Source organism: Mandrillus leucophaeus, unplaced genomic scaffold, assembly GCF_000951045.1.
Source record: "Mandrillus leucophaeus isolate KB7577 unplaced genomic scaffold, Mleu.le_1.0 Scaffold710, whole genome shotgun sequence".
NCBI lineage: Eukaryota > Metazoa > Chordata > Mammalia > Primates > Cercopithecidae > Mandrillus > Mandrillus leucophaeus.
In genome coordinates, this window is record NW_012107698.1 from 1,232,512 (window position 1) to 1,245,675 (window position 13,164).

The window sequence follows — 13,164 nt, forward strand, 5'->3', positions numbered from 1 at the left end:
ACACACACACACGGTTTTACCCAAAAAAAAAAAAAAAAGGATTAACAATAAACTAGAAGTCAATAAAATTGGCTATTTACAAGGGGTGGAGGAGAACAGGCTAGAAAGAAAGAGAGCGACACACCTCTTTGAGAATACCACAGTGTATAATTTTGACCTCTGGAAGCATGTTAACATCATACATGTTCAAACATAACTAAATCAATAGGACTGGGGACAAAGATACCTAAATTGAATGCAAACAGAAACAAATAAATGCAACTATATTTCAAATAAATAACATAACTATACTCATTGGAGAAAAGGAACTGCAAATAAATCTTGAACTCTTTTTAATAGGGTTGTTTTACTCGAAGTATGCTTGTAGCAATTCTAAAACTATTTTATGTACATTATATGACTGAACAAATGAGTAACTGTATCGGTGTTATTAGGAGTCAGGGTTCTCACTTGTTATAAGAACTCAGAAGCCATCATGAAAAGATTCTCTCTTGATAAATCTGGGACAATCTGAGCATCAAAATAAATAAGGAAAGTAATTGACAATAACCTATTTAATAAAATTAAAATCATGAGTCCTTACTCCTGATAAATAGATAAATAAAATAAGGGAGGTGGGCTCTTCCTTACTGTAGAATGCTGGCTGTAACATGGAGGGAGCAGTAGAATTGGAAAATCTATATTTTGCAATCATCAGACAAGAATCATCAATGGATAACAGAGCAGCAGCCTTCAAAGTCTCATTCTAGAACTTTAAAGAGGTATAGACTTTATGGGTAGTGAATGAGTTTGTGAAAAGAAAAATAAGATGGTATTGGACAGCATATTATAAAAAATTTAAGCTGAGGAAAATGAGATACTAGGACAGTTCTCAGGATCACCTGGCAACATTGAGAGAAATAAATGATTTAAAAAAACAAAAAACAAAAAAAAAAACAAAAAAAACAGAGAAGGTGAATCAATGGTCTAGGAGATTGTAAAAAACTTAAGGAAATCAGTGCTTGAAGAGGTTCCAGGGGAACAGTCCACTAACTCCACTCTTTTCTCCACAGATTCACACTTGCTTTCTCCTTTTCAGGGTTACATCTAACTATATACCAAGAAGAGCATATACACATATAGTACAAAATCAGGGCAACTACGTTACCTGGTAGCAAGTATAACAAGTGACATATGTAATTTTTCTTAACTTATTAAAATGTATATTGGCTTTTACCCCCTTAGAACAATGCTAATTCTCTATGATAATCTAAGTAAATAATTTTTTAAAAATAAAGACTGAAGAAAGCTATACAAAGAGATTAATTCCAAATGTACAGGGTGCTTTTCTCATTTTAATTTTATCATGTATTTTTTAACACTGATCTCTTCAAAAATATACTTCTAATTGTATTTGGATGTACAGCCAATTCAAAGAAGAGCTACATATACGCCAGAAGGCTCTAAACAATCCGCTCAGCAGTCAAAGGGAGAGACACAAACTTCAGGTGCCCACAGGTACTAGACAGAACAGGTTTCATTAATGCTCAACCCATAAATTGTGAGTTTAGTTCCATTTTAGGCATGAACCATTTTAGAAAGGTTTATAAAGGTATTCTTCATAACATCACTGACTTTACTGAGTATTATTAATGTAAAATGCAAGATGGATGAATGGATAGATTAACAGACAGACAGATAGATGAATATTGTTAATAGTTCACAGTTAGTGGGTCAATTACAACATCAAGTTACAGTCTTTCAAACAACTAAGATAAAATGCATTCAAGTCATCTGCTTCTTACTCCCTAATTGTATGCTAGTCCTGGCTCTTTATTCCGAAAATGCTTATCTTTGAAATATATTTGAGGTATATGACATAAGTAAAAATGAAGTATAACTTAGTGTCAAGAACAGGGAAGAATACTTAATATATAATTATTCTTCAATGAGTAGCTATGTTTTATACAAAGTTTTAAAATAATTTTAGCCAGAGTACTCTTTCTTCCAATGAAATGTTATTAAAAAGTTCAAAAATTTACTCTACAAAATAACTAAAAGTGGAACTATTTTGGTTAAAGTGAGTAGTGGAAGTCTGCAGTACCAACTGCTTTGGAGAGCTTTCCGGGCAGCCCAAGGCACGGCTAGAAAAACCACTGCTAGATAAAATTATGAGTACAATATAAATGTGTGAAATAGTTACTGAAAATGAGATGCCACTAGTAAATATAAAAAGTATGAAATTTAAACTAGTAAAACGTCAAAGCCATTTTTATTTACTGAAGAACATGAACAAAGTAAATATAAAGTCTTTTTAATAAATAATAATTTACATCAAAAGTATAAAAGACACCTCAGGCCGGGTGGCTCACACCTGTAATTCCAGCATTTGGGGAGGCTGAGGTGGGCGGATCACCTGAGGTCAGGTGTTTGAGACCAGCCTGGCTAATATGGTGAAATCCCATCTCCACTAAAAACACAAAAAAATTAGCTGGGCATGGTGACGGGCACCTGTAATCCCAACTACTGGGAAGCTGAGGCAGGAGAATCGCTTGAACCTGGGAGGCAGAGGTTACAGCGAGCCGAGATCGTACCACTCACCAACCTGGGAGAAAGAGTGAGACTTCATCTCAAAAAAAAAAATAAATAAATAAATAAAAATAAAAACCAAAAGATACCTCATTTTGGCACTACGATAGCTGTTCTTCCTTGCTGTAAGCCCCTAACTGATACTGGAATCATGTTACAGATTAACATGTTTATTCTGATGTCCATATGTCCTAAATCTATGTGCTATTATGAAGTGATAAATGGTGGTTCAGGAAATACTTTTTAATGATGAAAATAAGCATGTTATTTACTAACTTCTAATCCCCAAATACATAGCTCAAATTTTCTATTATATCCTCCTTTTAAATAATTATCTCTAATTTTTAGGATCACTTTTAAAAGTCTAGGTTTCCTCAGTTTCCATTAGCTGTAAAAGAAAAATCGAAAATTCCTGTAAAAAAAAAAAACCTGCTATAAGTCAAAATGAAGCTGTCTCTTTCTACTGTTTGCTTTTGTGGAAGCAGAACAAAAGTACATTAATAGTTAACAAAGCTACAGTATGATATACGAATGAAGTCTTGCATTAAAAAACTACTTAGACTGTATTTACAAAAGAATCTGTACCATTAATTATTCAACATTTGGATCTGACCAGAAACTGGAGGATGACTCTGTAATGCTCAGTTTAAATGAACTACTTAATGTTGTAATAAACACTCAATACAGTGGGCTCAATGAATTTCAGACATATTACAATTGTATGGGTTTTCCAATTTTTTGATCAATAACAGATTTTAATGCTAAATCAGTCTGAATTTCACTTTTCTCTAAAATGTTTACTTAAACCAAAAATTTTGCATCTCAATTATTTTATATTCTAAATCTGAATGTAGTTTAAACCAATGCATTATTCATAAAGCAAAGACATGAGGAAAGACAAAGCTGTGCACTTCTTTCAAAGCTGCTAAATTGCTAAAACATACCACATTTATGCATGCAATATTTGATTGTGTTTTTCTTAAAACACAAGCTTGTTTTCATCAGATCAAGATATGCCAAAAATTCTACACCAAACAATTTTTGTTTATAATTAAAGCAAGCATCAATCCAAGGATTGTCATCCGTTTTATTTCATCTCTACATCAAAAAAAAAAAAGCAATTTAAAAAATTTTTAAATTCCCTTGAAATGATAAGAGAAATGAAAATGTAAGTGCCTTCACATAATAACAGTAAGCTGACCCTTTGGGAAATGGTTGACTTTCTCAATACAAGGTATTCAAAGCTCATTCAAAAGTGTTCATTTAGAATGCAGATATCAAAGATGATGCAAATGTTCAAGAGAAAATTAGAACTTACCAGATGTTCTAATCCAGCTTTGATGTTTCCAGATTCCCTAAAATAGAAGAATAAAAGTTCTAAATAGTTGCTAAATCCTTGTCTGCTCTAATTTTTTTACCTCAAAAATGTTTTATAAACCCTTGTAATTTTTCATATGTATTATGTTCATAACACTGTTTTTAAGGACAAAACAATTTTTATCAAAAATGAACAGATAATTTATATTAGATTTACCACAAAATTGGTATTTCACTAAAAGAAGTTTCAGATTTTTCAAAGTCAATGAAAAACATAAAGAACTCACAAACATCATTTTACTCTTCATACAGTATCTATTCCTTTCACACTAGCTTTTCTATTAGAAATTTTATTATTATTTCCAACATTATGAAAATGTTCAAATTTACAGATTCTACCACCCATATTCTACAACTCACATTTTATTTGGTTTCTCAAATATCCATCCATCAATGGTTACATTTTTATAAAAACAATGTACACATAAAGAACACATTAGTGAGTACATAGCTAAATAACTAAATCTTAACCTATTTTCTCTGTCATTAATTTTATGAATTTAATGTACACTACAAATCAGGACCTGAGATCATTTTAATATTAAAAAAGAAAATATCACCAAAGAAATCATAAACATCAAATATCATGATATATTTTAAGTATTAAATTTCTGCTTTTTACTGTAAAAGAGACTGCTTATGGAACTAAAAATACAAGTATCTGTACATGTAACAAACATAATTTAAATATAGATTTGTTGAAATGTGGCAAACAGTTAAATTTTTTCTGATTTCAATCTGTACCAATTTATTTACGACAAATGAACTTTGGCTTTTCTCATTCTGACCAAGCAGTATTTTAGTTCCATTATACGTACCAAGCATTACCTTTTTTAACAAAAAATTATAATCCTACCACATTGCAGAAACTAATTATTAATATAAATCCTCCAACAATAAACAACATTATTATATTCATGATGTTTAATCTTCTCCCCACATCTCCTCGCTTCTCTGAGAGGTCTCAACTTTCTTTTCTATTTCTGTCTTCTACTTCTTCTTTGCCAAAGATATACTTACCTGTTTCCTTTGTCTTGCTATACTATCTTTCCAAATTTCTCCATTTTTATTCCCTTCAGATTTGCTGCTGGAAAACTGTACTCATGGCTTCCAACCTTTGCTCTCACTGCCCAGTCTGATATATTAGGAGTAAATTCCCACTTCTACTGATTAGCACTAATTTTCAGCCATTCTCTTCTGTATTTCCTGCTTCTGGCAATCTTCGCAAAACTATATATTCAATGTTTAGATATTTAATGGTTTCTGAAACTCATTATTTAATCTCTAATGTCTGTAGTCGTACTGACAAATGATAGGAATAAATTACTGCAAGGTGTGAGAGAAGGCTACTATCTATATAAATAATTATTTTATACTTTATCATTACAAAATTAATGCGTTTATCAGAGCTGGAAGTCAAATGAATCTTTACATTTTCACAAGAACATTCAAATACAGTTATTTGTATAACTTAAAATTTAAACAAAAAAGTAACATATAGTGAAACATCTGAACAGGGCAACATGTGTGTGTGTGTGTGCGCGCGTGCACGCGCACGCACACACACACACTAAATAAAATTAAATCTTCCTCCCATCACTGACTCCCAGTTCTCAATCTTGGTTTATCCTTCTGAAGATATTCTATGCACTCGTGTGTGTGTGTGTGTGTGTGTGTGTGTGTGTGTGTGTGTCCCCCTTCTATGTCTGTTGAAATCCACAATAGAAGCATATTATACACCCCATTTTGTACCTTCACTTGGCAATCTATCTTAGAGTCTGTGCTATATAATACACATCTACTTCACTTTCTGCCACAGCTACATTGTCACAAAATGGTTCTTATTAGAAAATAATATTGCAATATAAAAAGAACACAAGTGATCAGATTCAAAGTATAAGTCCATACTTCAGTATATGAAATAGCTGGGGCTAGACATGCTTTATCAGAATAGTTCAGATGTTAGAAAGGTTAAGGTATGTCATACAATGGTGCCAGGAGGGTCTGATGCAGCATCTCATCATCATACGCGTTAAATAATTCTGAAAGAAACATATTAATGTCCACACAAAATGGGATAAACAAAGACTGTAAATAGCCTCATTTCAGGGTAGGTTTGCTGTCAACTGTGTCTGCCACAATCTTAGGGAAAATCACTTAATTTTCTGAGATACCTGTATTTTAGAACGAGGACAAGAAACTGTTCTTTAAAACAAAAAGAAAATGTAGGCTATTGCTTTGCCATGTTTCTAAGTAATTCTTTAAATTAAAAGATATTTATAAAATGTTTTGAATGGCATGGCTGAGAGAAAACAAGACATTATTCTTGGCACATTCCCTTTCCTTCACTATCAAATGTAACCAAATGTAATCAACCACAGGGCCCTGGCTATTCAATATCCTTAATTATCATTAGATCTAACTATTTCTATCTTCACAGCTTTTATGGTATTTCAGTCCTTCATCTTTTCTCCCTAAATTGCTGCAATATCCTCTTATTGAATGTCAATAGTTCCTGCCTTGTCCCATGTCAATTCATTCTCCATTAACACAGCAAAATTTTTCTAAAATGTAAACTTAATCATGTCAATTCTCTTCTTAAAATCTACAATATCTTACCATACTGCAGTTTACCTATTCCCTCTGTTATCTTGTCAATGCTACATTACATGAAAAGTAACAACAGCAGCCACAACAAGCTACGTTTAACCTGGTTTCACTCACCAATGAACCACTTTCTCCCTCTACCTAAAATGCTCCTTTTCTCCCAGCCTCCTCTAATCTTCCCCATCTAATAAAAATCCACCCTTCAGGACTCATCCTAAACCATTCTTCAACTGGGGAAACCTCCTCCCTTTCCCACAAATCATGTAATGAATTCTTCCTATATGTTTCCATAACACTCCGGGCATGTCCCATCACAGAACTGATCACAGTATTTAATAAATGCCAATTTACTTTCCTACTTACACCAGTGAAGTGAAAACTCCTTGAAGATATGCATTCCATCTTTTTAATTTTTATATTCTGGCACCCAATAAAATGACTGAATCAATATATTTAAGGATATGACATCTGAATCACAAGATAAGCTTGGGTACAGAGTCAGTAGCAACCAGCTCAGGTCTCTGAGCAGTACTACGCAGTCCCACTCTATCTCCAACCCATGTAAAGAACAAGGCAATTTGCAACACTGAGCTGTTGCCTGAGATAAAACAGTAGTATTAGGAGGAAGGCACAGGTGCATGTATGTGCACGAACATGTGTAGGGTGTAGGTGGTTATTTCTTTATTTATTTATTTTTACTGTTTTTGAGGGTATGGGAGCCACAATGGGGAAAGTAGTTGAGGCTACACTAGAACACTAGAGGTGGTCCACTCTAGTTTTTAAATTAGCCTGGAGAAGCATAAGTCAGATCTTAGATTTTTACCCCTCCTTTTAGATTAAAATTACTATCTGAGGCAGCTAAATGCTGTTAGGAAAAAATAGATGAACCCACAAGGAAAATTGTAAGATGTATAAACCAGAATTTAAAAAAATAATAATCTTATCCAGAGAAAACAGAACAAGAATGTGAACATAATAACATCTTCAAAGAGATGATTTTTAGAAATATAAGTATGAAAATGAAGTTTTGAAAAAGAACCAATATATGATAGTGGGTATTACAAACATAATCATTTGAAATAAAGAACTCAGAGGATGGATTGAAAACACAATAGATACAGACAGAGGATGAATTCATAAGCTGGAAAACTGGGTAGAAGAACTATTGTAGAAGGCATAGGGAGGGGGCAAAAAGACAAGACAAATAATTGATAGAATTAAGAACAGGAGTAGAAGTGTTAACATCTACATAATGAGAATCCTAGAAGGAGGGTTAAAAAAAAATGAAAGAGAAGAAATATTTGAAGAAATAATGACAGAGATTTCCCAGATATAAAAATATTCAAACTCAGGTTGAAAGGGCACATAGAGTGCTGAAAAGGATGCTTAAAAATCCACAGCAAAGCATATTATACGGACATTTAAGACTATAATGGATTAAGAGAAGTCAAAAAGCTTCTGGAATGAAAAAGGAGACCCCTACACAAAGGAAGAATAACACTGATATTAGATTTCTCAACACTAAAGTGAAGACAAGAAGATAATGGAGTAACAATAACTCTCAAGATAAAGTGTTACAGGAAAAGAACTGTGAACCAAGAATTAACATATAGCTAATAAACTATTATTCAAATACAAATAAATATAAAGAAATTCTCAGCATGCAAGGTTTCAAAAAATTCACCACATAAAGACATTATTTAAAAGAAGTCTTGAGGAATATAATGCAGGTAAGAAGGGAAATAAATTCAGGAAGAATCAACAAGGTAAGGCAAGTAAAGGATGGCCTAGAATTCAGCAATTATTGTAATCTAAGTAATCAATAACTAAAAAGAAAACCAGAGAAAGTTCACACATAATCATCTGGAATTGAAATTCCAGAAAAGATTTTCAGATTGGATAAAAAAACAAAATCCAGCAATGTATTATTTACAAAAGACACACAATACAAACCGATTCAGAAGAGTTTCCCAAAAAAAAGATTTCCCATAACTCCAGGCAAATATGAACCAAAAGAAAGCTGGGGCAGCAAGTTTAATGGTTTAATGACAAAATACATTTAAGTCCCCTACTCCCATACATACATATGTATGTATGTATTATGTATGTATACATATGTATGTATATATGAAAGGAAGGTAATTTTAGGTAATATATACATATATGAGAGTCAGAGACTTAAGTATATTCTAGTCTAGTGAAAGATAAACCAGTAAGTTTTCATTTGTATCTGGAAGGTTTGCATATACATAAAGCTTAACATATCACATTGGGACACCTAAGTTTACTCAAGTTCTCCATGAAAATCAGTTTTCTTCACTTTCACTTTGGTCAAAAAGATAAGGAAGAATGACCATCTCAAAACAACACAGGTAAAGTATCATGAGTACATAAATACAACACAAGATAGTATGACATACAATACTGGTTTTAGAAGCAGAGTGCCTACACTCAAATTTAAACACTACTACAAAATAGTCATGTGAGCTTGAGTAAAATCCAACTTTTCTCAATCTCAGATTGTCCACCTATGATGTGAGGCTTACTTGCCTTACCTAACATACCAGGTTGCTGTTAAAAAGAAGGATAATGTAGATGAGGATAAAAAATAAACTATAGAAACGTTATTATGATGGAGGATATTTAAACACAAAAGTCTTAAAAGTGATTCTAAAAGTTTTAATGAATTTGAAAAAACAGAGAGGCAACATCCAAGACATTGATAGAAGGATCTTACAACAAATGGTATAAAATCTGTCCTCTTTAGTGGTCTGTCTCTTGGGTTGTCCCTGTCATGACTTCATCAATATTTGTGCAACTCCTTTTGCCCTGTGCTGAAAGCAGACTTAATTCAATTATAGGTCTCAAAACTGATAAAATGGTCCTGAAGTGGAAAATGGGAAGAGATTATTGGCAAATGAATAAAGATTTGTATCGAACTAACACACAGGAGTACAGCAGGTCTTTTTTTAATCATTCCCTGTCTTAAATCTTCTGGGAACCATGAGTTTCCCTTCCCCTCATGCAGCACATCGATTTCTGAATTAGACTGCAATATTAAATAATTAATATACTTGCCATGATTGATGTTCTGCATTAGTTGAATATTAGGTTATCAATCAAAATCCACTTGGTTTAATGTAATAATATTGAAAAAGTGTCACAGGCTGTTCATCCAATTTGTAGTTGAGGCAGCACAGATAGTAATGTTGGCATAACACCAGGCTCTAAAGCAGGAAATGCAGTGGCTCAACATGTATGAAGCAGACATTTTAAAACTAACTGGGAAAAGGCTGAGGTTGCCCTAAATAAACCAGGTAGCACCTGATAGTTTCAATCTTAGGCATGAGAAGATGCCATGTATCAATCATGCCATGGCGGGCAAGAAAAAAATTTAAACTAGGTATTACTTTCCCTTTGTTACAAACAAATTTCATTATTTTTCCAAAAGAAATATACTCTAAGTCTAAAATCTATTGCTATAATAAAGCTTATGTCCTCTTAAGAAATTTGTAGACAAAAAACTAAGATTTTTTTTAGACCTAGTCTTACTAGAAAGTCATTGACTTTTCTTTCCTTTTCTTAAAACAGAAAAACAATATCCATCATACCAAGCGAACATTCAGATTTTTAGTAGTCTAGAGCAATCAGGTTAAGAAGCCACACTTAATAATGATATTTATTTTGAAAAACTACTATTCTTTCTGATGATGGCAATTTCCTTTACTATTAATATTTTGCATCTACATTTGTCAAAATATAAGCTTAGGAAAATAACTTAAATTACTTGATTTTCCCAGTCAAGTAATGACAATTTTTCTCATCATTCCCTATTATCTCAATCCGAAATCTATTATAGATTTAGTTATAAAAGTGATTACTTAAAAACAAATTTAAGAAACAAAAGATATCTACAAGAAAAGTGACTTTTTTGGGGGGATGAGTAGAAACTTAACAAAATAAATATAAACCAAAACCATTTCAAAGAGCAAGCCAAAATTCCAGTGAGGGTTTAGTTATAAAATACTCATAAACCATAAATCACATAACTAATTGAAGTAGCATTAAAGTATCATTCCACTGAATAAGTCCTTAGTAAATAAAAGATTAAATATAATTATAATCAGTAATATATGTGTTATCCCATATAAAAATGTGTATATATACAGTAATTATGAAAAGTGGAGTTAACTATTAAAAATAATAAATTTTTTAGAGAGACATTCTGTCAGCCAGGCTGGAATCCAATAGAAACATCTAGTTAGACCCTAACTCCTGGGCCCAAGTGGCCCTCCATCCTCAGGCTCCTAAGTAGCTATGACCGCAGGCATGTGCCACCACACTCAGCTAGTTTTTTTCTCATTTTTTGTAGAGATAGGTAGGGTCTCGCTATGTTGTCCAAGCTGGTTTTGAACTTCTAGCCTCAAGTGGTCCTCCCACCTCAGCCACCCAAAGAACTGGAATTACAGGTGTGAGCCACCACACCTGGCTGAAATAAAAATGTACAGTAGATTTTTTTGTCATCAACTAAACATATTATTTAGTTTTAAAAGATTAGTATGCGCAGTTTTCTATGGATATAAGAGCTAAGATCATGGTTAGTTTTGTATTTTTTCTTTCATAAAGCAAAATCTACAGGAGTTGGATTTTTAGATGATGTCACTGAAGGCTTATAAAAGCCTGACTACACACATTATTAAAAATCTACATTTTCCATCTCAAACAATAATGAAAGCATTTTTACATGTATTAAATTTTGTTATGTATCAAATGTCATTGATGAATAAAAAGTTTGGTAAAATATAAATCTAAGAAAAAGCTGAGTTCTAATTTCAGCTCTACTATTTACTCATGGTCTTTGTTCAGTTATATATTTCTCAAATTTTTCTCACCTTACATTCAAAATCACAAATTAATAAGATAATCAGCATATAATATAGAAGTCACTCAGTAAATACTGGTTCAATATAACAGCCTAATAATGGACCAAATGACTATACTTCACTTCCAAAACAAAAAAAAATCTTTATATAAGTTTCAGCTTTTTAAATTGCCTTGAAATCCATTTCAACTGTAATACCCATAAATGAAAGTCAGTCTCATTTTCAAATATCAAATCTTGGATGGATGGATGGATGGATGGATGGATGGATGGATGGATAGACAGATAGATAAATTTTGGCTAGCATCCAATAGAACACTACAGATATTCTGACATAAGCACATTCTTATGTTCTATTTGCAAGAAGGTACAGTGTGTTGGGAAAAGCAAGCAAAAATAATTTCTATTTTTGTATTTTAACCCAATTTTTAAAAATGCTTAATGTCAGTACTCTGATCCACAAAGATCTTCCTGAAATTCTCAGTTTCTGCTTCGCAGGTTTGGTTAGAATTCTTAAATTCTAACTTTTCTCTTGAAGTGAGCACTTTTCTCTTGATTGGTGAACACCTTGCAAATTAGCGGTTCTAAATGAATATTCTTATGTTACTATGGTTCAGAATGATGATTTTCAGATGTTTACATTTTACAAGCAGTTTTTGATCTGACTATTATTGGTAATAAAAAAAGCTCTAGAACCTATAAATCATTTGCACAGATAAGTCTACCATAGTAACAAAATTTAAGTGTTTTGTTTTCTTTTTAAGATCCTTTAGTTTTATAGACAAATGTTAGTGAGCATCCACTATGTCAGGACAAGTTTAAATTAAATATGTTAAACAGCCAAGAACTTAAGATACACACTTGGCTTATTCCAATGGGAAGCTGGACACTTAAGCTGGTATGGATCAGTTTTGCCACTTAAAACCAGTCAAATAAACAGAGTTCATAGAAAGGGTCTACAGGGGAAAGAGAAGAGATTTCAGTATTTCTGAAGTCATGCTCTAGATAACAGTTGCAAACAAAGGAAAACTAAAAATTTGTCATCAGTAGAGCTGATGTAAAAGAACCAATAAAAGAGATCTTTTAGACACAAGATAAATTATAGCAGAAACAAACTTGAAATGTCAAGGTGAAGGAAGTACAACAGAAATGTTATTTCCTAAGCTCCCTTAGCTCCACCATAAATTCTGAGGGGATAATAAAAACAATAACAACATAAACATCATCAACGGAAAAAAAGCAAGAAGAAATATGGCATCTATGCCTCAGATGCTAAAAACTGTGTTGTCAAACCAAGGCTAGTACAGTCAGTCCTCCCTATCTGTGAATCCACAACAATGAAGTCAACCAACCGCAGATCAAAGATATTCGGGGTCGGGGGGGGAATGTGTATCTGTAGTGAACATGCACAGATTTTTATTCTTGACATTATTCCCTAAACAATACAGTATAACAACCACTCACATAACATTTAAGTTGTACTAGGTATTGTAAGTAATCTAGATAAAAAACATAAATTATAGACAAATACTATGCCATTTCATTTCAGGGACTTAAGAATCCATAGACTTTGGTATGTGCAGTAGGCCCTGGAATCAATATCCCACAGATACTGAGGGAAGACGGTATATAAAATAGTTAACGTCCTGGCCGGGCGCGGTGGCTCAAGCCCGTAATCCCAGCACTCTGGGAGGCCGAGACGGGCGGATCACGAGGTCAGGAGATCGAGA

General features: G+C 32.9%; 1 protein-coding gene across 3 annotated transcripts in view; it reads right to left on the bottom strand.

Annotated features, from left to right (window-relative positions):
- The window catches only part of RSRC1 (arginine/serine-rich coiled-coil 1), a 435,595-nt gene that overhangs the window by 246,438 nt on the left and 175,993 nt on the right, over nucleotides 1–13,164 (bottom strand). For all 3 annotated transcript variants that reach the window (XM_011965022.1, XM_011965019.1, XM_011965021.1), the window contains one exon: nucleotides 3,887–3,923. In XM_011965022.1, the coding sequence (XP_011820412.1) occupies nucleotides 3,887–3,923 (37 nt within the window). The remainder of the gene's footprint in view (nucleotides 1–3,886; nucleotides 3,924–13,164) is intronic.